The 27,805-nt window shown below is 45.9% G+C and overlaps 1 protein-coding gene across 1 annotated transcript in view; it reads left to right on the top strand.

The window, feature by feature from the left end:
* Positions 1-504: 504 nt before the first annotated feature.
* Positions 505-27,805, top strand: part of LOC106576559 (protein piccolo) — a 96,745-nt gene continuing 69,444 nt past the window's right edge. The window contains exons 1-3 of the mRNA XM_045698653.1: positions 505-983; positions 3,606-4,593; positions 6,806-7,822. Coding sequence (XP_045554609.1) covers positions 775-983; positions 3,606-4,593; positions 6,806-7,822 — 2,214 coding nt within the window. The 5' untranslated portion in view covers positions 505-774. The remainder of the gene's footprint in view (positions 984-3,605; positions 4,594-6,805; positions 7,823-27,805) is intronic.

The raw sequence follows: 27,805 nt of genomic DNA, 5'->3' as shown, positions 1-27,805 counted from the left end.
AATCAAAATGTTGATAATATATCGAAGAGGCATTTTGGCTGGAACAAAAGCATGCACACCTGCACTCTTGACCCAGAGCACTACAATGCTATAATGGCATATCACTGGCATTTAGGTGTGTGTGTGTGTGTGTGTGTGTGTGTGTGTGTGTGTGTGTGTGTGTGTGTGTACATCTGGATGTGTGACGCCTAATCACTTGAACCCACTCATTGTAGGCCTACTTTAAGATTACATGATCATCGTGATATTTACATAATAGCCAAAATGTCACCAGGACTTCATGTATTACAGAAATCAATAGTCAGCAGCTTAGGTCGTGTCATTGTCATACAGGTTACAAATGAGTAAAGGAAAATACACTTGCCCCTTTGAACTAACAAGAGCTCTTCTGTAGCCTACACGTTATGTTTTTAACGGTTAACGTTGATCCCTTTAAAGCCTACATATTTTCCTTCAGTGAAGTCTTCTGTCACCTGTCAGAAGCGGAACATGCGCGTTTGAGTGCGCAGGGAGAGAGGGAGAGGATGTGGTGTAGTAGGATAGAACTGAAGACAGACCCGCATGGAAAACCATCGTCCCTCGACAGAAGAGATGCGCGATATCAACACAGAACTGAGAGAACGAGGGAGAGGGCGATGTAAAGATGGAGAAATAATTTGAGATGCAAGCAGAGTCGAGGGGGGTCGTTTTCACCGCCTTTCACCACGTTCTTTGGAGCTAAAAACGCAGAGCGTCGCGTCGAAACCGAAACGGGGGGCGGCGGGAGGGGCCATCATGGGGAACGAAGCGAGCCTCGAAGGCGGCGAAGGGGTGCTTGCTGGATTACCGGAGGGGCTCGCACCGGACGGGAAAGGAGGCTTCATTCGGACATCCACGGGGGCACAGGTGGACCTGAGCCAACTCAGCGAGGACGACAGGAAGCAACTCGCCGCGGCTATGTCAAGGGCGCAAACCAACAAGCCCGGGGGCGCGCCCGCTCGAAGGCAGGATTTTACTGGCATTTTTGTGCACTTTAAAATGTCCACTCCTCTCTGTACCCCGTCATTTAACAGGCCTACTCATAAAAGAGAAGGAAAGGCGTGTGTCTGCCGTGTTTTGATTTGGCAGAGCACTGCAGCTTGTCAGCGGTTTATCACTATGAATGCACAGGAAAGGAGAACGCATGTTCACACCCATTCACATTTACCATGGGAATAGATGATACCATTCAAAAATCATAGTTGGTTGTTGTTATTGACATTTACAAAGATAGTCTTGAAGCATTGATAGGCATAATACCAATGCTGTTTTTACCCAAAATTGTTAATTCGCCATAATTTATTAAATTAAAGCATCTGATAAAATGCTGGACAATTTGTCAGTCCGTTCAAAATACCGCATCAGATCAAATATTAGAATGCAGTAAATGGTATGATACAGAAATAATCTCTTGTAACAATTATTTGCATGCGATTACTGCGTAAATCGTTTAATTGTACCATTATCGAGGGATAGCCTCTGTAAAATCGGTGGTAAAACACCAGCGTTTGTAAAGAATCGAAATGCCTCCTGGGTAAAAATGACTCTGTCAAGCCACTGTATTTTTCCCAACGAAGGACGCTATCACCCAAAACAAATAGCCTCTCCTCTCACGGTGCCAACATTGTATATCACCATTCCAATGTTGTCAATTATATATCATAGCCTAATCGTATTTACGTAGCTTCTATTGCAAATATATGTCAACAGTCGATATTCAGGCCGACGCTGGCTGTGTGAATAACAAGCCATCAATGGTGTTGAATGGGATTGCTTGTGTGTCCCCTATTGACCAACAATTCCCCCAGTATATCATTAAAATATACATTGGCACACGATACACGTTATCACAAATTCCTTATCACTAATTCGCTCTGTTGGTGAGAACAGTTATTATTACCCAAGCCAGAATAGGGGGAGGGGATACATACATATTAATGTGACTATATATAGAACAGCGATCGCAAATGTCATCACAGTCATTGATTCCCCCTTATTGCTTCTTGAAAGTGGGTTTTGAATTTCATTTTGGAAATGGAAAGATATCGAACATCTTGTGGAAGGAAACGCATTAGCCAAGTGGATGAGCGGTCTGTCTGTGAGCTAGTTGCTTTCCATGGTGCTGAAACCAACAGTTGCCAATGGCAGAACTGGCGGGCTGTTTTGGGCACTTAAAGGAAAACTCCACCCAAAAACGATCTTTTGGTATTTGTTTCATTAGTCCATTGTTGACATAGTCCCAACATGTTTTGCTTGTCAGAAATCAAGTTTTCAAGTTATGTAACTTTCAAAATACAGAAATCTTCCACATATGATGTATTTTGCATCATATTATGCTGCGTTTTGCATCACATGAAGCAAAATACATCATACAGGGATGATTTCTGTATTTTGAAAGTTACATAACTTGAAAACTTGATTTCTGACAAGCAAAACCTGTTGGGACTATGTCAACAATGGACTAATGAAACAAAAACCAAAAGATAGTTTTTGGGTGGAGTTTTCCTTTTAAACACAAATTAGCTTATGGTCTGTTAACCTCAAATGGCAAGCTATTTTTCTCTGTAAGTCATGCTTTACCTGCAGTTCAAATTCACAATGATGCTTCACTGTTTCAAACCTGAACCGTTTGATCTTATTTCGTGCTCGGCATTGATCTATCTATCATCTACGTGACAGGTTCAATCTCAGTTGATGAGTAGCAGGGTTGCACCTGACAGCAGTGTAGGCTAGGCTGTCTATCCCACCTCTCAGCTCCATCTAATAAGGCCATCTCATCTTACCCCATTGAGCTATCTCTCACTCTCCTATATCTCCATGATCTCTCAACTGTAGATGTCATTCAGCGCTATTCACCTTCCCATCAGCACTAGCCTAGGGCTGGTGCTATGCTTGCTTTGTGCTCACTGTGCCGATGATAGGCCTATGTCCAATGGCTTTGGGGTGAAAGGTTAGCTTGTTGTGTCGGGCAGAGGCTTAAGTGCATTTCATCATTGAGCATTTAGCCTACAGTATTGCGCAATACCCCCAAAGAGCCACACCTCATGTAGGCCTTGTAGTTAAGTAGGCTATGTTATTACAACACATCATACCAGATTGTTGAGATGTCTGAAGAATTTGAGTGATGAGTTGTCATATAACGATTATCATTCTTAATGATTTGGTTGTTTGGAAGATCTGTTTATTTGGGATACATATGTGTCTGTATGTGTGTTGAATGATGTATTTAGGAGCTCTTCTGCGGCGATGGTGATCATGAGTGTTTAATCAGTCTCATCTCTAAGTTTGGCAACCAGGAAATATCAGCCATTTGATAGTGTAAAGTAGCTTCCCCTCCTTGTCTCCTCTCCTTCCTCTTCGCTGATCTGAAAATGCAACAACATGGTGGAAGCCTATGGCAATTTGCTTTCACCTATCCAGCTCTGTCACATCAGTACAGATTAAGGAAAGGAGGGAAAGAAAGGAAGTCACAGAGTATTGAAATTCATACACACCATCTATTTCCATTTGTACTGCCAAATGACTCTTCTTTGTTCGTTTCTTTATTTCTTTGTTTCTTTCTTTCTTTCTCGCACTCTCTCTCTCAGGCCCTCGGAGGCAGATGTTCAGCAGCGGCCCCAGCAGCCAGGAGTTGGACCCTCTGGTCGGCTTAGCAAGAGTCGCACCGTAGACGCGTTTGGAGAGGGCCCCACTGGCAGGCCGGCCCCTGGCCGCAGTCCCTCGTCCCTCAGCCTCTTAGAGTCCCGATTCAGGCAGGAGCCTAAGGACCCGGAGAAGAAAACAGGCATGTTTGGCTCCAGCTTCCTGAGTGGGGCCAACCCGCTTAACGCTGTCTCGTCCATGACGTCCCAGGTGTCCTCTGGAATGTCCTCCATGTCCTCCGAGGTCACCTCCATGGGCTCCGGGGTCAACATGCCCTCATTTGGCCTGTTTGACAAGGAAGAGAAGCCTGGAGAGAAGCCCCAAGGTGGGCCCCCAGGGCCGGGCAGCAAGGGCCCCCAGCAGGGGGGGCCAAGACCCCCTGGCCCCGGACAAGGGCCCAGACCCCCTGGGCAGCAAGGGCCCAGACCCACTGGTCAAGGACCCCCTGGGCAGCAAGGGCCCAGAACCCCTGGCCCCGGACAAGGGCCCAGACCCCACGGGCAGCAAGGGCCCAGACCCACTGGTCAAGGCCCCCCTGGTCAACAAGGGTCCAGACTCCCTGGTCAAGGCCCCCCTGTCCAGCAAGGACCCAGACCCCCTGTCTCTGGACAAGGGCCCCCTGGGCAGCAAGGGCCCAGACCACCTGGTCAAGGCCCCCCTGGGCAGCAAGGACCTAGACCACCTGGCCCCGGTCAAGGGCCCCCTGGGCAGCAAGGACCCCCTGGCCCCGGTGCACAGCCAGGCGGGCCAGCTAAAGCTGGGAGTCCCCCTGGTCCACAAGGCCCTGGTAAACCACCTGGAGGTGGACTGTGTCCGCTGTGCAAGAGTACCCAGCTCAACGTGGGCTCCAAGGAGCCGCCCAACTACAGCAACTGTACCATGTGTAAGAACCAGGTGTGCAGCCTATGTGGATTCAGCCCCCCAGACTCGGAGGTAAGAGAAGGCTCTCTCTCTCTAGCTTGCTTTCTTCCTCTTTCTCTTTCTCCTGTTCTCTGGTATATATTTATACTACCCTTTCTCTCTCTCTACCCCGTATTTCCATTTTCCCACACTTCCTTTGTCGCTGTTCCTCTCTATCTCTCTCTTGCTCTCTCTCTTACCCTTAAAATGTATTTGTACTGACTGAGGGTCTATTATATGGTGTTTTTTCGCATCACATTCTGTCTCAGATGTATCAGACACTTCATTCAATTAAATGTCTACTGCCAGTGTCGTTGCATAGATACAACAACCAACGCATGCCTTGAATTAGTTTCAGTTTTCTGTTTCTGTTTGTTAGTGCAAAATTCACCCACCATGTCTAAATGACATTTCAACTTCACAAGAGAAGCATAGTACACCATTGCAGTACAAAATATACATAAAAAAGGTGAATCAATAAAAACCAACAGTTAAGTCTGATATCTAAAGAAGCCGAGCGATAGTTTTTAAGCATTAGCATTTTAAGCATTAGCATTTTTAGCATGAGCATTTTTAGCATGAGCCTTTTTAGCATTAGCCTTTTTAGCATTAGCCTTTTTAGCATTAGCCTTTGAGCATTTAGCATTCCAGAGATGCCCATGCAGTCAGGCTTAGCTCTGGAAAAGCCCCTCATATTAACGCCACACAGCTTGAGGAACAGAGGGGCCATATGGACAGTGGGGAAGCTATCAAGGTGACTCATGTCATGGGCACAGGAAGCCTCCAACCGCTGGCCACTGGCGGATTTCAGTAACCAACCACACGAGCCATACACCCCCGAGGCATCATGCCTGTTGAAACTGAGAGGGGGCAGGTGATCTGATACTTATCCATATAAGGTATTTATTATAGATAGATATACAGAAAATACAATGCAAATAATTAATTCAAAGATTTGGTCATCAGTGCCCCTCTCAAAAAAGTATATCTTTGCACACGTTATCAGATAAAACAGCAGAATCACAAAGTGGTCATATTTTGCATCTCTTTTTCTGGAGGTAGAATTATTGAGCATGGTAATCACAAAGAGGGAACGGAAATGTGAGTGTTGTTCTATGCAAGACACTGATAATAACCATGTCAATATTGTCCTCTTTTGTAGGGTTTCTTGTTGTAGACAATGGTAACCAAGGCCATGTCCTGTATAGGGAACAAAAACATTACACTGTAGCTAAGCTAGTTGTCAGGATATGTGACGAAACTCCATCTTTAGAACAAACATACAGTATATATCGTGTAGGAAATCAGTATGATTATCTAATGATATATTTATAAAGTGTTACAGATGCATCAATACAGTAGTTTCCCATTTCTAACTAACCATGAAAGGCATCTACTTTCATCAGAGTACTTTTCTTGTATTTCAAGAATGAGTCAACCAATAAACATCTGAAATAAAACAAATAAAATGGTTTGTAATGATAGGATTTTTGCCTCAAATTAGAGAAATATTCCATTTGTAATGCAGCCTTGTCGAGTAGTACATTTAATGGTGGTTCTGCAAATTGCCACGATCTGCAAATACAGCTCCCGTTACTGCAACACGTAATTAGTATAAATCATTCAATTTGCTTTTAAATCCCTCATGAACCGAGCGAAAAACAATTTACAGTGTGAAAAGAGAATCATGCATGTTATTGAAATTGACTAATGAAGTTGTTTTTTCTCTGAATTACTGTGATGTTTCACTTAATGGAAAGGATTGTGTGTGTGTGTGTGTGTGTGTGTGTGTGTGTGTGTGTGTGTGTGTGTGTGTGTGTGTGTGTGTGTGTGTGTGTGTGTGTGTGTGTGTGTGTGTGTGTGTGTGTGTGTGTGTGTGTGTGTACCTGTATATACATTACATTAGGGCTGTGATATTGGGCTGTGATATCGCACTATTGTTTTCATGGCAAAAATAAAAATACAAAGCAGAACATACTGTTTGGTCCTTTAAAAACCTGCTGTATGTAAAATATTGTGTGCTATAACTTGGAAAATAAATACATGTGACTCTGGATGGCAACATAATGGTATTTGTTTCCAACATTAGGGCTGTTTTCCTAAAGAAGTTAAATCCGCTTCATGTTTTGTTTCCTTGCCACGTTACTAATGAGTATCGCGATACTGGTACCGTCCCGGCCATACAGTACATGTGTGTATATGTGTGTGTCGTATGTGTGTCTGACCATGTTTTGGATCTTTTCAGGGCAAAGAGTGGCTGTGTCTCAACTGCCAGATGCAGAGGGCTATGGGGGGTATGGATGACCCTCCTATGATGGGCAAGGGCTCTGCCCCTCCTTCACCCTCAAGGAAAGACCCTGGAAAAGATGGCAAGAAGCCCAATCTACTGATTAAGCAGCAGAGCATCTCCGACAGAGGCTTAACCCCTCCAACCACGCCCAAACAGAAATCCCCCGGCCCATCTTCCCCGAAAGGCAGCCCCCAGCCCTCACCGGCCAAAGGTAAACAGGAGTCCAGCTTCTTCGGGGGCCTGGGGGGCATCAGCCTAGGGGGACTCACCGACGTGGCCAAGCCTCCAGCCGCTGCCTCCCAGGCGGCCGAGTCCATCACGGGAACAATGTTCAGTGGCTTTGGTGGGTTCACTGGATCAGCCAAACCTGATCGGGCCAAAGCCGCTGCTGGTCCCCAAAAAACAGCAGAGTCGGTGACGGGAAAGATGTTCAGCGGGTTCGGTGGTTTTACCGAGACAGCCAAGCCCCCGGCGGCTGCCTCCCAGATGTTCGGCTTTGGCTCGTCCATCTTGAGCTCGGCCACCAACCTCATGACCACCGACTCTGTGGACTCTGTGGATGAGAAAGCTGGTTCTCCTGCCGATTCTCCTGCCGGTTCTCCTGCCGGCTCTCCCCCAGATTCCCCTTTCTCTGCCCCTGGTTCTTCCCCGGACTCTCCCTTCTCCGCTCCCGGGTCTCCCCCGGACTCAGACAGCCCTGACACCCCGCCTGCCTCCAAGAAGGCCCCCAAACGTGCCGTCTCCCTGCTGAAGGACCAGAAGTCCATAGAAGCAGAGCCCTCCGCGGAGCCTCTGAAAGCGGGGGAGCCGCCTACTCCGGCCCCAGGCTCGGGGGCCCAGGAAAACTGCCCTCTGTGTAAGGTGGAGCTGAACGTTGGATCAGCAGACCCCCCTAACTACAGCAACTGCACTGAGTGCAAGAAGAGTGTGTGCAACCTGTGTGGCTTCAACCCCGCACCTCATCTTGGTGAGGTAAGACCAGTACAGCTTTCACTACTGCTAAAATAGAAACAGTTCTGATGAAAGGTACACACACCATACAATGATTTCAGCTGTTTCCATTGTTACAGTAGGTGGGTTAGGGCTACAGTCTTCTGTACACTCCATGTTGTTCAGTCACTCACTGGCTATATAAAAACCACGTCTGCAGTCAATTTGGTTTTTATATCTTCCAATTGTAATCAGGACACAAATATTGACACCCTGTTTAAAGGTACCCCTCTTACCATAAGTAAACCTGAACGTTGGTTACGGTCTTGGTTGTCACGGTCTTGGTTGTCACGGTCTTGGTTGTCACGGTCTTGGTTGTCATGACTGACTTTTGTGGGAGTGGTTTGTGGTTGATGCGTTTAGCCTTCCCTAGCCTCCTAGCTGCCCTGTAGTCTAACTAAGCCATTGTGGGGCTAGGTTAATAAGGCTACATGAATGCCATTTAAATGGCCATCTCATTACTGAGCTCCATTTACACTTCAAAAGGCTGCCACTTGACTCTGTAATCTAAGAGAGGGGTGCGCGTGTGTGTGTGTGTGTGTGTGTGTGTGTGTGTGTGTGTGTGTGTGTGTGTGTGGTCATAGGAACCAAATACTCTTTGATTTCTCATCTTCCTAGGGGGTTATAGAGTGTTATTACTAGAGTGTCCCATTGACGCTGAATTAACATACATCACTTACATTCAGTTCCCAAGAACAGATGGTTTATGGGGTCATCAAATTATATTAATGGAAGAACTGCACAGAATTTCATTCAGTTCAGCGAATCAAAGCTCGCTGTCAAACAGTATTCTGATGGGAAAATACAGCAGTAGCCTACTTATTGCTTGTCTACTGTGTAACTGCTGTATATTTTGGTTGACAGGTCAATAGGGTGTAATACGGGTAGCGTTGGTTTCTCAATTATAATAGCAAGTTTGGTTGAACTGTGACTAGATTGTATTTGTTATCGGCCATGTCTGGCTCGGCTTAGGAGCTACTCACAGTGTAAGTTGTTCAACCTTGAGTGAAAGCAGTGAAAGTGTTGAAAGCACGTATAGTTGAGCTCACGCGATGGCAGGTTTGGTGTAGCTTCACATGCTAGCTTCACTATGCTAGTTGGTGGTGTAGTGTTTAGCGGCGTAGCGCGTTGCCAGTTCCCTTAGTGATCACGCTACTGGTCTATTTAAGGTGTTCCGCCCAACAAGATGGCCGCCACTGCATTATGAAATAACGTCACTGAAGAGGCACTCCATTTTCTCATGGAGTTCATCATTTACGTTTAGGTTTATTTAACATTATTGTATGTAGAAACACATACACTGTGATGTCATACAATACTTCAAAAGACAGTTAAAATAGAGGTAAAACACACATCATAGATCCTCATGTGTCTTTGTGTTGGCTCAGACAGCTAGTTACTACAGTACTACTATGTACCCTAAGGTTGTTACTAGTGTAATTACCTCATTACTACACAGGTGGCACTTACTTTACCTACTAATTTTAGCTCCTAGAGGAGCAAAGGTCCTCAGGTTACGGCCTCTGGACTACACAGGTCAACTCAATATAAAATGCTACCAATATCATAGACTGGTATGTATCTCTGTGTTGTCGTACTGGCCCATCTTTGGCAGTAATGAGGAGCAGCGTATTCCTCGAATTAAGTCCAAGGCACGGGGAAATGTGTAATTACATTGGGGAGATCAGAATCCTAGGTGATTATGTTCTTAGACGGCCTAATGAGCCAAAGATTAGGTGTCTCTGGACCAGTGTGTCTTAACACTGCAACAAATATACTTGTTTTGCTCAAAATCAGGGTTGTGTTCATTAGGCACCAAACTGAAGAAAACTGACTGAAATAGTGAGGGACTAGCTGGACTTGTCCAATAAGAAATGCTCATTTTCATTTCCAATGCAAAACGCTTTGTGACAGTGTGCATTAATGAACACAACCCAGGTGCAGAGTATAACCGACAGAGATGAAATACCACCATGTTTCAGGGACTATGTAAATTCATCTTTACTCAGTGGAGAATGAATAGGACATTTTGATCATGGATTGAAAAGGTTCACTGAAAAACATACTAATTGAAAAAGTCCTAATTTCCTGATTTATACATGTTGAATTTCGATCCCAAACCTGATTTTAACTGAGCTGAAATTCAATTCAACCCAACGAGACACGCATCTAATCTGATCCAATCCATTCAAGGATGCTTCATGAAACTGAACTTGTGGTGATTGATGGAGAGCTATGTAGAGCCCTGAGTCCTTTGTGATGAAGTGGAATAGATAGATGATGTGAGTCATTGGTCTAGGACAGAGCGTGGTGCTGGATGGCCATGTGAACGAGGCTGCTACTGCCTCAGTCTACCTACCTCAGTACACTGACTCATCCACCCCTTTCTCTGCTTCGTCAGCAGACATGCCTCGCCTCTGTCACTCTCCCAACACTTGCTCCGAGCTGAGAATTTGTTTGTGTTTATTTGTGTGTGCATTTATCTGTGTGTTGGTGTTTGTTTGGTGTGTGGTGTGTGTTGGTGTTTGTTTGGTGTGTGGTGTGTGTTGGTGTTTGTTTGGTGTGTGGTGTGTGTTGGTGTTTGTTTGGTGTGTGGTGTGTGTTGGTGTTTGTTTGGTGTGTGGTGTGTGTTGGTGTTTGTTTGGTGTGTGGTGTGTGTTGGTGTTTGTTTGGTGTGTGGTGTGTGTTGGTGTTTGTTTGGTGTGTGGTGTGTGTTGGTGTTTGTTTGGTGTGTGGTGTGTGTTGGTGTTTGTTTGGTGTGTGGTGTGTGTTGGTGTTTGTTTGGTGTGTGGTGTGTGTTGGTGTTTGTTTGGTGTGTGGTGTGTGTTGGTGTTTGTTTGGTGTGTGGTGTGTGTTGGTGTTTGTTTGGTGTGTGGTGTGTGTTGGTGTTTGTTTGGTGTGTGGTGTGTGTTGCTTGCTGTGTAGGCGTGCTGTAGAAAAAGTACTCTCTGCTTCCTAAAAGGATTTAAAGGGCATCAGGAAGCCTGTCCCAGTCAGAGGAGGTGTCCCTTAACCTTGCTCAATATGAGCTCTCTCTCTCTCTCTCTCTCTCTCTCTCTCTCTGTTATTATCTCTGTTCATTTCTCTGTTTCCATGTTTATTTGAGTAAAGAACTTTACATGTCAGATAAAAAAGGGAAAACAGGCCCGATGGAAACAGAACATTGTCGGGAACCTTTCCTAAATGTTGATCAAACAAATTACATTAGACCAGTGGATTATAATTCCTTTTTTTGTCCGAATATTAAAATATTTGCTTGGAAATCTTTTGACAAATGGATGGGAACCTAGCTTCTGTCTCTCTGTCCCTCTCTTTCTCCCTCTTTTTATTTCTCTTCTACCCATCAGCTGATCAAATCAAATCTAATCTGTTCTTTAGTAGTTTAGATGTTGTTCTCAAGGATCTCTGGCTGTTCTGCCTCTACTGTTCTGCCTCTACTGTTCTGCCTCTACTGTTCTGCCTCTACTGTTCTGCCTCTACTGTTCTGTCTCTACTGTTCTGCCTCTACTGTTCTGCCTCTACTGTTCTGCCTCTACTGTTCTGTCTCTACTGTTCTGCCTCTACTGTTCTGCCTCTACTGTTCTGCCTCTACTGTTTGACAATATTTACTCTTGCTCTCCCCAAGCATAAAATACATTGATTCTGTCTCTGAAGTGGCTTCTGCCCTGCACAACACTTTAAAACGTCTTCCCTGTCATTTTTGTTCCAGCCCAGCACTAAAACACCTCAAGAGCTTGGTGATTAGTGGACTAGTTGAATCAGGTGTGTTAGAATAACAATATGCAGTTTATTCATTTCAAATCATTTTTGTTATATTATATTTATAGTCCACTCAGTAACGCATGAGACTGCTGCGATGCAGACACTACTGTATGAGACTGCCTTGTTGCTCACATCAGACAGCATCCAAGGCCCTTGTCAGAATGATATTATATAACCCAGGGAGAGGAACCTTGACACCTGAGCTACAACATTCACTAAGCCATTTCCAAAGCCTGCTCTGGTGGACAACCTCACAGACATGTCTCTGTGCCAACATACAGAGACAATGAATATGCTGTAGTCATATAATATCATTTATTATACTTTCTAGTAGAGACCATCACCATCATGGGGAAGCTGAATCCAACATTTAGGTTCATGATCCAACATTCAACTTTTCTATCTGGCCATCATATCAAAGATAAATATGTATTTATCTGAGGCAGTTTGTGTTTGTTTACCAATAGGTCTACAGGACCAATAAGATGTGACATTATTCATCCTGGATAAATGAATGGCTGTACACCTGTGGTTAGCTGGGTACACCTGTGGTTAGCTGGGTACACCTGTGGTTAGCTGGGTACACCTGTGGTCAGCTGGGTACAGCTGTGGTCAGCTGGGTACACCTGTGGTCAGCTGGGTACACCTGTGGTTAGCTGGGTACACCTGTGGTCAGCTGGGTACACCTGTGGTCAGCTGGGTACACCTGTGGTCAGCTGGGTACACCTGTGGTTAGCTGGGTACACCTGTGGTCAGCTGGGTACACCTGTGGTTAGCTGGGTACACCTGTGGTCAGCTGGGTACACCTGTGGTTAGCTGGGTACACCTGTGGTTAGCTGGGTACACCTGGGGTCAGCTGGGTACATCTGTGGTCAGCTGGGTACACCTGTGGTCAGCTGGGTACACCTGTGGTTAGCTGGGTACACCTGTGGTTAGCTGGGTACACCTGGGGTCAGCTGGGTACACCTGTGGTCAGCTGGGTACACCTGTGGTCAGCTGGGTACACCTGGGGTCAGCTGGGTACAGCTGTGGTCAGCTGGATACACCTGTGGTCAGCTGGGTACACCTGTGGTTAGCTGGGTACACCTGTGGTTAGCTGGGTACAGCTGTGGTTAGCTGGGTACAGCTGTGGTCAGCTGGGTACACCTGTGGTTAGCTGGGTACACCTGTGGTTAGGGGCCCCAGGGTGTTATTTTGGTTGTCCATCTGCTCCAGGTTAGGTTGAGTCAGAGCCAACTGATATACTAGTAGGGTTGTAATGATATTGTTTCCATGGCAAAAATGGAAACACAAAGCAGAACATACTCTTTGGTCCTTTAAAAACCTGCTGTATGGAAAATATTGTGTTCTATACCTTGGAAAATAAATAAAATGTGACTCTGGATGATAACAAAATGGTCCTTTTTTCATAACGACTTAAATCCGCTTTGTTTTGTTTCCTTGCCAAAGTATTAACAAGTATCGCAATACTGGTATCGTCCTGGCCCTATATACTAACACACACACACACACACACACACACACACACACACACACACACACACACACACACACACACACACACACACACACACACACACACACACACACAGCCCCACCTGTTTCCTCTGCCCTGAATGATCTGCTCACTGTCTGTGTTAGTTTGGCTGGACACACACACCCACACACACCTCTATTTCTTGGCTTTGTGTGATGTTTCCTGTAGTCTCCTTATTATTCCAGGTTGGTGCCCACACTGCTAACATATGAACAGGAATGTCTTTCTATTGGCTCACATACATACATACATACATACATACATACATACATACATACATACATACATACATACATACATACATACATACATACATACATACATACATACAAACAGTAAGTTCATCGGTATCTACAGTTGAAGTTGGAAGTTTACATACACTTAGATTGGAGTCATTAAAACTTGTTTTTAAACCGCTCAACCAATTTCTTGTTAACAAACTATAGTTTTGGCAAGTCGGTTAGGACATCTACTTTGTGCATGACACAAGTAATTTTTCCAACAACTGTTGACAGACAGATTATTTCACTTATTATTCACTGTATCACAATTCCAGTGGGTCAGAAGTTTACATACACTAAGTTGACTGTGCCTTTAAACGGCTTGGAAAATTCCAGAAAATTATGTCATGGCTTTAGAAGCTTATGATAGGCTAATTTACATAATTTGAGTCAATTGGAGGTGTACCTGTGGATGTATTTCAAGGCCTACCTTCAAAGTCAGTGCCTCTTTGCTTGACATCATGGTTAAATCAAAAGAAATCAGCCAAGACCTCAGAAAAACAATTGTAGACCTCCACAAGTCTGGTTCATCCTTGGGAGCAATTTCCAATAGATGGCCTCATGAGGAAGGAAAATTATGTGGATATATTGAAGCAACATCTCAAGACATCAGTCAGGAAGTTAAAGCTTGGTCGCAAATGGGTCTTTCAAATGGACAATGACCCCAAGCATACTTCCAAAGTTGTGGCAAAATGGCTTAAGGACAACAAAGTCAAGGTATTGGAGTGGCCATCACAAAGCCCACAAATCCCGAAACATTTGACCCAAGTTAAACAATTGAAAGGCAATGCTACCAAGTACTAATTGAGTGTATGTAAACTTCTGACCCACTGGGAATGTGATGAAAGAAGTAAAAGCTGAAATAAACCATTCTCTCTGACCTAAGACAGGGAATTTTTACTAGGATTAAATGTCAGAAATTGTGAAAAACTGAGTTTAAATGTATTTGGCTAAGGTGTATGTAAACTTCCAACTTCAACTGTACATACATACAGAGATGCACACAGATTGACGCTCACAGAGACAAAGAAATGCACACATACATTGTTAACGTAAGCATACCTCTCTCTCTCTCTCTCCTCAGCCTTACTAATCCACCATACCAGCCAAGTCTGCTGTATATAGTAGAACTGAGTTCCCTGTGTGTGTGTGTGTGTGTGTGTGTGTGTGTGTGTGTGTGTGTGTGTGTGTGTGTGTGTGTGTGTGTGTGTGTGTGTGTGTGTGTGTGTGTGTGTGTGTGTGTGTGTGTGTCTTTGTGCGTCCCTCTGTGTGCGTGTCTCTGTCTGTCTCTGTATACACTACCGTCACTCTCACTGCCATCACTTGCCCCGTGGACAGAAATGGGCAAAAATAGCCTGAGCTACAAAAGAGCTACTGATACAAGCAACTACAGGGCGCCATGGGAAATCATATCTCTCTCTCTCTCTCTCTCTCTCTCTCTCTCTCTCTCTCTCTCTCTCTCTCTCTCTCATGGAGGTGTGTGAGTCTTAGGAAGAGAGTAAAGTTTAGCATATACACCCAATAAAGTATGTGTGACTATGGGTCAGTTTTAGAGAGGCCTGGTGAATGTAGTTCCCTTTCCCACAGACCAATACTATGTAGTGTGAAATGTAAAATGTCCAACTTCAAATGGAAGCTGCCTGAACATCACATGTAGTAAAGTGTTTGTACTATCTGTTTGGGGTTTTCCTCTGTGTGACATATGGGGTTAGCAGACCTCCAGGTCCCTAGTCGGTACAGCTCCCCCTGTTATACAGACCTATTACTGGGTCATGATTCTTCTTTATCTACAGCACATTTACGAGGGATTGGAGGTTTAGGAGACGTAAGCCATATTTTAGCCAAGCCAAGTGAGCGACTGTGGCCAAAAGATACCGGCGCCAGGAAATCGATGAGGTGCCAGTGTTAAGTCCTATTGAGAGGGAGAGATGCACAGAGACACACACTGAGACCCTGGTTCCGATAGCGCAAGCTGTTGTATTTGCGTCAGGTCAGCTTTGGCTTATGTCAGATGCATAGATACACAGACACACTGCAGATATATGTCATACACACGCACGTGGGCACGTATGCACACAGAATTTTTACTTCAATGCCAGGTTTAGTATCCCAATACTCAATACCATCACGATACTTCATACCAAAGTGATACCAAAACCATACCAATGCAAAAAAAAACAACCAAAAACATATTAGCTAAATGAATGGCACTTGATCCGGACAGATCTTGTGTGTTCTATATCATTTGAAATGTTTGATTTTTGAATGTATGCATTAATGACTCACTACATTTTTTTTTTACCAATCTACATAACAGCATAATGGTAATAATTTATTTGAATGGTAAATCTCTATTGATCATCTGGGTAAATCATGATGTAGTCTAGCCCTGTTCACAATACAGGTGAAGGCATATTCAATAGGAGTGTGTGCATGCATTGAGTTAGAGCTTGTTTTGGCTGATTTCATGATGGAAAAACAATCTGTTTACCTTCCAATTGTGACTTATTTTATTGTACTGATCAACGACATTTGCATAGAAGAAGCATTATCTTATTTTATAAAAGTGTGCGCTGTGTCTTTAAGACCCATGATGTCATTCACACACAAAGTCAGTTTTCTAGGCTGAAGCAAAGATGATCTTGACTGGGGGAGATGTGAGCCGGGGTAAACGAAGTGAATGAATAATGTTTTTGGTGACAATTGGCTTTGTAGTCAGCAATTTTTTGAATTACTAGGGTAGTGAATTGGTTTTGGCTTCAGCTGTAAGTTAGCAAGGAAAGTTAGCCTACAAAGCTGGAAGCTACCAGTATCTTCTTGCACTGTAGTGTTCTAGCCTGTACTGGACATTGTTTGGGGAACAGTAATTAGCAGTTTCAACATTTCTACTGTGTTGCATTATTCAAGTGTGTTAACTTCTATTCAGCATAAGTGGTGATGCAGCCTAGTTAGTTCAGTGGTTACTTAGAACAGGCTAGAGCTAGCAATGAGGAAGTGGAGCAGGCACGGTGCTCTAGAGCTGTAAGAAGACATCAGCTGATAGACAGACTTGACAGGCACGGTACTCTAGAACTATAAGGAGACATCATGATAGACAGACTTGACAGGCACGGTACTGTAGAGCTATAAGGAGACATAAGCTGATAGACAGACTTGACAGGCACGGTACTCTAGAACTATAAGGAGACATCTGCTGATAGACAGACTTGACAGGCACGGTACTCTAGAGCTATAAGGAGACATCAGCTGATAGACAGACTTGACAGGCACGGTACTCTAGAGCTATAAGGAGACATCTGCTGGGCTGATAGACAGACTTGACAGGCACGGTACTCTAGAACTATAAGGAGACATCTGCTGGGCTGATAGACAGACTTGACATGCACGGTGCTCTAGAGCTATAAGGAGACATCAGCTGATAGACAGACTTGACAGGCACTGTACTCTAGAACTATAAGGAGACATCATGATAGACAGACTTGACAGGCACGGTACTGTAGAGCTATAAGGAGACATCAGCTGATAGACAGACTTGACAGGCACGGTGCTCTAGAACTATAAGGAGACATCTGCTGATAGACAGACTTGACAGGCACGGTACTCTAGAGCTATAAGGAGACATCAGCTGATAGACAGACTTGACAGGCACGGTACTCTAGAGCTATAAGGAGACATCTGCTGGGCTGATAGACAGACTTGACAGGCACGGTACTCTAGAACTATAAGGAGACATCTGCTGGGCTGATAGACAGACTTGACAGGCACGGTGCTCTAGAGCTATAAGGAGACATCAGCTGATAGACAGACTTGACAGGCACGGTACTCTAGAACTATAAGGAGACATCATGATAGACAGACTTGACAGGCACGGTACTGTAGAGCTATAAGGAGACATCAGCTGATAGACAGACTTGACAGGCACGGTGCTCTAGAACTATAAGGAGACATCTGCTGATAGACAGACTTGACAGGCACGGTGCTCTAGAGCTATAAGGAGACATCAGATGATAGACAGACTTGACAGGCACGGTGCTCTAGAACTATAAGGAGACATCTGCTGGGCTGATAGACAGACTTGACAGGCACGGTACTCTAGAGCTATAAGGAGACATCAGCTGATAGACAGACTTGACAGGCACGGTACTCTAGAACTATAAGGAGACATCAGCTGATGGACAGACTTTACAGGCACGGTACTCTAGAGCTATAAGGAGACATCAGCTGATAGACAGACTTGACAGGCACGGTACTCTAGAGCTATAAGGAGACATCTGCTGGGCTGATAGACAGACTTGACAGGCACGGTACTCTAGAGCTATAAGGAGACATCTGCTGGGCTGATAGACAGACTTGACAGGCACGGTGCTCTAGAGCTATAAGGAGACATCTGCTGGGCTGATAGACAGACTTGACAGGCACGGTACTCTAGAACTATAAGGAGACATCAGCTGATAGACAGACTTGACAGGCACGGTGCTCTAGAGCTATAAGGAGACATCAGCTGATAGACAGACTTGACAGGCACGGTGCTCTAGAGTTATAAGGAGACATCAGCTGATAGACAGACTTGACAGGCACGGTGCTCTAGAGCTATAAGGAGACATCAGCTGATAGACAGACTTGACAGGCACGGTACTCTAGAGCTATAAGAAGACATCAGCTGATAGACAGACTTGACAGGCACGGTGCTCTAGAGCTATAAGGAGAAATCAGCTGATAGACAGACTTGACAGGCACGGTGCTCTAGAGCTATAAGGAGACATCTGCTGGGCTGATAGACAGACTTGACAGGCACGGTACTCTAGAGCTATAAGGAGACATCTGCTGGGCTGATAGACAGACTTGACAGGCACGGTACTCTAGAACTATAAGGAGACATCAGCTGATAGACAGACTTGACAGGCACGGTGCTCTAGAGCTATAAGGAGACATCTGCTGGGCTGATAGACAGACTTGACAGGCACGGTACTCTAAGCTATAAGGAGACATCTGCTGGGCTGATAGACAGACTTGACAGGCACGGTACTCAAGAGCTATAAGGAGACATCAGCTGATAGACAGACTTGACAGGCACGGTACTCTAGAGCTATAAGGAGACATCTGCTGGGCTGATAGACAGACTTGACAGGCACGGTGCTCTAGAGCTATAAGGAGACATCTGCTGGGCTGATAGACAGACTTGACAGGCACGGTACTCTAGAGCTATAAGGAGACATCAGCTGATAGACAGACTTGAGAGGCACGGTGCTCTAGAGCTATAAGGAGACATCAGCTGATAGACAGACTTGACAGGCACGGTGCTCTAGAGTTATAAGGAGACATCAGCTGATAGACAGACTTGACAGGCACGGTGCTCTAGAGCTATAAGGAGACATCAGCTGATAGACAGACTTGACAGGCACGGTACTCTAGAGCTATAAGAAGACATCAGCTGATAGACAGACTTGACAGGCACGGTGCTCTAGAGCTATAAGGAGACATCAGCTGATAGACAGACTTGACAGGCACGGTGCTCTAGAGCTATAAGGAGACATCTGCTGATAGACAGACTTTACAGGCACGGTACTCTAGAGCTATAAGGAGACATCAGCTGTTAGACAGACTTGACAGGCACGGTACTCTAGAGCTATAAGGAGACATCAGCTGTTAGACAGACTTGACAGGCACGGTGCTCTAGAACTATAAGGAGACATCAGCTGATAGACAGACTTGAGAGGCACGGTGCTCTAGAGCTATAAGGAGACATCAGCTGATAGACAGACTTGACAGGCACGGTGCTCTAGAGTTATAAGGAGACATCAGCTGATAGACAGACTTGACAGGCACGGTGCTCTAGAGCTATAAGGAGACATCAGCTGATAGACAGACTTGACAGGCACGGTACTCTAGAGCTATAAGAAGACATCAGCTGATAGACAGACTTGACAGGCACGGTGCTCTAGAGCTATAAGGAGACATCAGCTGATAGACAGACTTGACAGGCACGGTGCTCTAGAGCTATAAGGAGACATCTGCTGATAGACAGACTTTACAGGCACGGTACTCTAGAGCTATAAGGAGACATCAGCTGTTAGACAGACTTGACAGGCACGGTACTCTAGAGCTATAAGGAGACATCAGCTGTTAGACAGACTTGACAGGCACGGTGCTCTAGAACTATAAGGAGACATCTGCTGGGCTGATAGACAGACTTGACAGGCACGGTACTCTAGAACTATAAGGAGACATCAGCTGATAGACAGACTTGACAGGCACGGTACTCCAGAACTATAAGGAGACATCAGCTGATAGACAGACTTGACAGGCACGGTACTCTAGAGCTATAAGGAGACATCAGCTGATAGACAGACTTGACAGGCACGGTACTCTAGAACTATAAGGAGACATCAGCTGATAGACAGACTTGACAGGCACGGTACTCTAGAGCTATAAGGAGACATCAGCTGATAGACAGACTTGACAGGCACGGTACTCTAGAGCTATAAGGAGCCATCTGCTGGGCTGATAGACAGACTTGACAGGCACGGTACTCTAGAACTATAAGGAGACATCAGCTGATAGACAGACTTGACAGGCACGGTACTCCAGAACTATAAGGAGACATCAGCTGATAGACAGACTTGACAGGCACGGTACTCTAGAGCTATAAGGAGACATCAGCTGATAGACAGACTTGACAGGCACGGTACTCTAGAACTATAAGGAGACATCAGCTGATAGACAGACTTGACAGGCACGGTACTCTAGAGCTATAAGGAGACATCAGCTGATAGACAGACTTGACAGGCACGGTACTCTAGAGCTATAAGGAGCCATCTGCTGGGCTGATAGACAGACTTGACAGGCACGGTACTCTAGAGCTATAAGGAGACATCTGCTGGGCTGATAGACAGACTTGACAGGCACGGTGCTCTAGAGCTATAAGGAGACATCAGCTGATAGACAGACTTGACAGGCACGGTACTCTAGAACTATAAGGAGACATCATGATAGACAGACTTGACAGGCACGGTACTGTAGAGCTATAAGGAGACATCAGCTGATAGACAGACTTGACAGGCACGGTGCTCTAGAACTATAAGGAGACATCTGCTGGGCTGATAGACAGACTTGGCAGGCACAGTACTCTAGAGCTATAAGGAGACATCAGCTGATAGACAGACTTGACAGGCACGGTACTCTAGAACTATAAGGAGACATCTGCTGATAGACAGACTTGACAGGCACGGTGCTCTAGAGCTATAAGGAGACATAAGCTGATAGACAGACTTGACAGGCACGGTGCTCTAGAACTATAAGGAGACATCTGCTGATAGACAGACTTGACAGGCACGGTGCTCTAGAGCTATAAGGAGACATCAGCTGATAGACAGACTTGACAGGCACGGTGCTCTAGAACTATAAGGAGACATCTGCTGGGCTGATAGACAGACTTGGCAGGCACAGTACTCTAGAGCTATAAGGAGACATCAGCTGATAGACAGACTTGACAGGCACGGTACTCTAGAACTATAAGGAGACATCTGCTGATAGACAGACTTGACAGGCACGGTACTCTAGAGCTATAAGGAGACATCAGCTGATAGACAGACTTGACAGGCACGGTACTCTAGAGCTATAAGGAGACATCTGCTGGGCTGACAGACAGACTTGACAGGCACGGTACTCTAGAACTATAAGGATTCATCTGCTGGGCTGATAGACAGACTTGACAGGCACGGTGCTCTAGAGCTATAAGGAGACATCAGCTGATAGACAGACTTGACAGGCACGGTACTCTAGAACTATAAGGAGACATCATGATAGACAGACTTGACAGGCACGGTACTCTAGAGCTATAAGGAGACATCAGCTGATAGACAGACTTGACAGGCACGGTACTCTAGAACTATAAGGAGACATCAGCTGATAGACAGACTTTACAGGCACGGTACTCTAGAGCTATAAGGAGACATCAGCTGATAGACAGACTTGACAGGCACGGTACTCTAGAGCTATAAGGAGACATCTGCTGGGCTGATAGACAGACTTGACAGGCACGGTACTCTAGAGCTATAAGGAGACATCTGCTGGGCTGATAGACAGACTTGACAGGCACGGTACTCTAGAGCTATAAGGAGACATCTGCTGGGCTGATAGACAGACTTGACAGGCACGGTACTCTAGAGCTATAAGGAGACATCAGCTGATAGACAGACTTGACAGGCACGGTGCTCTAGAGCTATAAGGAGACATCAGCTGATAGACAGACTTGACAGGCACGGTGCTCTAGAGTTATAAGGAGACATCAGCTGATAGACAGACTTGACAGGCACGGTGCTCTAGAGCTATAAGGAGACATCAGCTGATAGACAGACTTGACAGGCACGGTACTCTAGAGCTATAAGAAGACATCAGCTGATAGACAGACTTGACAGGCACGGTGCTCTAGAGCTATAAGGAGACATCAGCTGATAGACAGACTTGACAGGCACGGTGCTCTAGAGCTATAAGGAGACATCTGCTGGGCTTATAGACAGACTTGACAGGCACGGTACTCTAGAGCTATAAGGAGACATCAGCTGATAGACAGACTTGACAGGCACGGTACTCTAGAACTATAAGGAGACATCTGCTGATAGACAGACTTGACAGGCACGGTACTCTAGAGCTATAAGGAGACATCAGCTGATAGACAGACTTGACAGGCACGGTACTCTAGAGCTATAAGGAGACATCTGCTGGGCTGACAGACAGACTTGACAGGCACGGTACTCTAGAACTATAAGGATTCATCTGCTGGGCTGATAGACAGACTTGACAGGCACGGTGCTCTAGAGCTATAAGGAGACATCAGCTGATAGACAGACTTGACAGGCACGGTACTCTAGAACTATAAGGAGACATCATGATAGACAGACTTGACAGGCACGGTACTCTAGAGCTATAAGGAGACATCAGCTGATAGACAGACTTGACAGGCACGGTACTCTAGAACTATAAGGAGACATCAGCTGATAGACAGACTTGACAGGCACGGTGCTCTAGAGCTATAAGGAGACATCTGCTGGGCTGATAGACAGACTTGACAGGCACGGTACTCTAGAGCTATAAGGAGACATCAGCTGATAGACAGACTTGACAGGCACGGTGCTCTAGAGCTATAAGGAGACATCAGCTGATAGACAGACTTGACAGGCACGGTGCTCTAGAGTTATAAGGAGACATCAGCTGATAGACAGACTTGACAGGCACGGTGCTCTAGAGCTATAAGGAGACATCAGCTGATAGACAGACTTGACAGGCACGGTACTCTAGAGCTATAAGAAGACATCAGCTGATAGACAGACTTGACAGGCACGGTGCTCTAGAGCTATAAGGAGACATCTGCTGGGCTGATAGACAGACTTGACAGGCACGGTACTCTAGAGCTATAAGGAGACATCAGCTGATAGACAGACTTGACAGGCACGGTACTCTAGAACTATAAGGAGACATCAGCTGATGGACAGACTTTACAGGCACGGTACTCTAGAGCTATAAGGAGACATCAGCTGATAGACAGACTTGACAGGCACGGTACTCTAGAGCTATAAGGAGACATCTGCTGGGCTGATAGACAGACTTGACAGGCACGGTACTCTAGAACTATAAGGAGACATCAGCTGATGGACAGACTTTACAGGCACGGTACTCTAGAGCTATAAGGAGACATCAGCTGATAGACAGACTTGACAGGCACGGTACTCTAGAGCTATAAGGAGACATCTGCTGGGCTGATAGACAGACTTGACAGGCACGGTACTCTAGAGCTATAAGGAGACATCTGCTGGGCTGATAGACAGACTTGACAGGCACGGTGCTCTAGAGCTATAAGGAGACATCTGCTGGGCTGATAGACAGACTTGACAGGCACGGTACTCTAGAACTATAAGGAGACATCAGCTGATAGACAGACTTGACAGGCACGGTGCTCTAGAGCTATAAGGAGACATCAGCTGATAGACAGACTTGACAGGCACGGTGCTCTAGAGCTATAAGGAGACATCAGCTGATAGACAGACTTGACAGGCACGGTGCTCTAGAGCTATAAGGAGACATCAGCTGATAGACAGACTTGACAGGCACGGTGCTCTAGAGCTATAAGGAGACATCTGCTGGGCTGATAGACAGACTTGACAGGCACGGTACTCTAAGCTATAAGGAGACATCTGCTGGGCTGATAGACAGACTTGACAGGCACGGTACTCAAGAGCTATAAGGAGACATCAGCTGATAGACAGACTTGACAGGCACGGTACTCTAGAGCTATAAGGAGACATCTGCTGGGCTGATAGACAGACTTGACAGGCACGGTGCTCTAGAGCTATAAGGAGACATCTGCTGGGCTGATAGACAGACTTGACAGGCACGGTACTCTAGAGCTATAAGGAGACATCAGCTGATAGACAGACTTGAGAGGCACGGTGCTCTAGAGCTATAAGGAGACATCAGCTGATAGACAGACTTGACAGGCACGGTGCTCTAGAGTTATAAGGAGACATCAGCTGATAGACAGACTTGACAGGCACGGTGCTCTAGAGCTATAAGGAGACATCAGCTGATAGACAGACTTGACAGGCACGGTACTCTAGAGCTATAAGGAGACATCAGCTGATAGACAGACTTGACAGGCACGGTGCTCTAGAGCTATAAGGAGACATCAGCTGATAGACAGACTTGACAGGCACGGTGCTCTAGAGCTATAAGGAGACATCTGCTGATAGACAGACTTTACAGGCACGGTACTCTAGAGCTATAAGGAGACATCAGCTGTTAGACAGACTTGACAGGCACGGTACTCTAGAGCTATAAGGAGACATCAGCTGTTAGACAGACTTGACAGGCACGGTGCTCTAGAGCTATAAGGAGACATCAGCTGATAGACAGACTTGAGAGGCACGGTGCTCTAGAGCTATAAGGAGACATCAGCTGATAGACAGACTTGACAGGCACGGTGCTCTAGAGTTATAAGGAGACATCAGCTGATAGACAGACTTGACAGGCACGGTGCTCTAGAGCTATAAGGAGACATCAGCTGATAGACAGACTTGACAGGCACGGTACTCTAGAGCTATAAGGAGACATCAGCTGATAGACAGACTTGACAGGCACGGTGCTCTAGAGCTATAAGGAGACATCAGCTGATAGACAGACTTGACAGGCACGGTGCTCTAGAGCTATAAGGAGACATCTGCTGATAGACAGACTTTACAGGCACGGTACTCTAGAGCTATAAGGAGACATCAGCTGTTAGACAGACTTGACAGGCACGGTACTCTAGAGCTATAAGGAGACATCAGCTGATAGACAGACTTGACAGGCACGGTACTCTAGAGCTATAAGGAGACATCTGCTGGGCTGATAGACAGACTTGACAGGCACGGTACTCTAGAGCTATAAGGAGACATCAGCTGATAGACAGACTTGACAGGCACGGTACTCCAGAGCTATAAGGAGACATCAGCTGATAGACAGACTTGACAGGCACGGTACTCTAGAGCTATAAGGAGACATCAGCTGATAGACAGACTTGACAGGCACGGTACTCTAGAACTATAAGGAGACATCAGCTGATAGACAGACTTGACAGGCACGGTACTCTAGAGCTATAAGGAGACATCAGCTGATAGACAGACTTGACAGGCACGGTACTCTAGAGCTATAAGGAGCCATCTGCTGGGCTGATAGACAGACTTGACAGGCACGGTACTCTAGAACTATAAGGAGACATCAGCTGATAGACAGACTTGACAGGCACGGTACTCCAGAACTATAAGGAGACATCAGCTGATAGACAGACTTGACAGGCACGGTACTCTAGAGCTATAAGGAGACATCAGCTGATAGACAGACTTGACAGGCACGGTACTCTAGAACTATAAGGAGACATCAGCTGATAGACAGACTTGACAGGCACGGTACTCTAGAGCTATAAGGAGACATCAGCTGATAGACAGACTTGACAGGCACGGTACTCTAGAGCTATAAGGAGCCATCTGCTGGGCTGATAGACAGACTTGACAGGCACGGTACTCTAGAGCTATAAGGAGACATCTGCTGGGCTGATAGACAGACTTGACAGGCACGGTGCTCTAGAGCTATAAGGAGACATCAGCTGATAGACAGACTTGACAGGCACGGTACTCTAGAACTATAAGGAGACATCATGATAGACAGACTTGACAGGCACGGTACTGTAGAGCTATAAGGAGACATCAGCTGATAGACAGACTTGACAGGCACGGTGCTCTAGAACTATAAGGAGACATCTGCTGGGCTGATAGACAGACTTGGCAGGCACAGTACTCTAGAGCTATAAGGAGACATCAGCTGATAGACAGACTTGACAGGCACGGTACTCTAGAACTATAAGGAGACATCTGCTGATAGACAGACTTGACAGGCACGGTGCTCTAGAGCTATAAGGAGACATAAGCTGATAGACAGACTTGACAGGCACGGTGCTCTAGAACTATAAGGAGACATCTGCTGATAGACAGACTTGACAGGCACGGTGCTCTAGAGCTATAACGAGACATCAGCTGATAGACAGACTTGACAGGCACGGTGCTCTAGAACTATAAGGAGACATCTGCTGGGCTGATAGACAGACTTGGCAGGCACAGTACTCTAGAGCTATAAGGAGACATCAGCTGATAGACAGACTTGACAGGCACGGTACTCTAGAACTATAAGGAGACATCTGCTGATAGACAGACTTGACAGGCACGGTACTCTAGAGCTATAAGGAGACATCAGCTGATAGACAGACTTGACAGGCACGGTACTCTAGAGCTATAAGGAGACATCTGCTGGGCTGACAGACAGACTTGACAGGCACGGTACTCTAGAACTATAAGGATTCATCTGCTGGGCTGATAGACAGACTTGACAGGCACGGTGCTCTAGAGCTATAAGGAGACATCAGCTGATAGACAGACTTGACAGGCACGGTACTCTAGAACTATAAGGAGACATCATGATAGACAGACTTGACAGGCACGGTACTCTAGAGCTATAAGGAGACATCAGCTGATAGACAGACTTGACAGGCACGGTACTCTAGAACTATAAGGAGACATCAGCTGATAGACAGACTTTACAGGCACGGTACTCTAGAGCTATAAGGAGACATCAGCTGATAGACAGACTTGACAGGCACGGTACTCTAGAGCTATAAGGAGACATCTGCTGGGCTGATAGACAGACTTGACAGGCACGGTACTCTAGAGCTATAAGGAGACATCTGCTGGGCTGATAGACAGACTTGACAGGCACGGTACTCTAGAGCTATAAGGAGACATCTGCTGGGCTGATAGACAGACTTGACAGGCACGGTACTCTAGAGCTATAAGGAGACATCAGCTGATAGACAGACTTGACAGGCACGGTGCTCTAGAGCTATAAGGAGACATCAGCTGATAGACAGACTTGACAGGCACGGTGCTCTAGAGTTATAAGGAGACATCAGCTGATAGACAGACTTGACAGGCACGGTGCTCTAGAGCTATAAGGAGACATCAGCTGATAGACAGACTTGACAGGCACGGTACTCTAGAGCTATAAGAAGACATCAGCTGATAGACAGACTTGACAGGCACGGTGCTCTAGAGCTATAAGGAGACATCAGCTGATAGACAGACTTGACAGGCACGGTGCTCTAGAGCTATAAGGAGACATCTGCTGGGCTTATAGACAGACTTGACAGGCACGGTACTCTAGAGCTATAAGGAGACATCAGCTGATAGACAGACTTGACAGGCACGGTACTCTAGAACTATAAGGAGACATCTGCTGATAGACAGACTTGACAGGCACGGTACTCTAGAGCTATAAGGAGACATCAGCTGATAGACAGACTTGACAGGCACGGTACTCTAGAGCTATAAGGAGACATCTGCTGGGCTGACAGACAGACTTGACAGGCACGGTACTCTAGAACTATAAGGATTCATCTGCTGGGCTGATAGACAGACTTGACAGGCACGGTGCTCTAGAGCTATAAGGAGACATCAGCTGATAGACAGACTTGACAGGCACGGTACTCTAGAACTATAAGGAGACATCATGATAGACAGACTTGACAGGCACGGTACTCTAGAGCTATAAGGAGACATCAGCTGATAGACAGACTTGACAGGCACGGTACTCTAGAACTATAAGGAGACATCAGCTGATAGACAGACTTGACAGGCACGGTGCTCTAGAGCTATAAGGAGACATCTGCTGGGCTGATAGACAGACTTGACAGGCACGGTACTCTAGAGCTATAAGGAGACATCAGCTGATAGACAGACTTGACAGGCACGGTGCTCTAGAGCTATAAGGAGACATCAGCTGATAGACAGACTTGACAGGCACGGT

The sequence above is a fragment of the Salmo salar genome, chromosome ssa17 (genome assembly GCF_905237065.1).
Source record: "Salmo salar chromosome ssa17, Ssal_v3.1, whole genome shotgun sequence".
Taxonomy (NCBI): Eukaryota; Metazoa; Chordata; class Actinopteri; order Salmoniformes; family Salmonidae; genus Salmo; species Salmo salar.
Note: the sequence above shows the minus strand (reverse complement) of the source record. Positions and strands in the feature narration are given on the sequence as shown.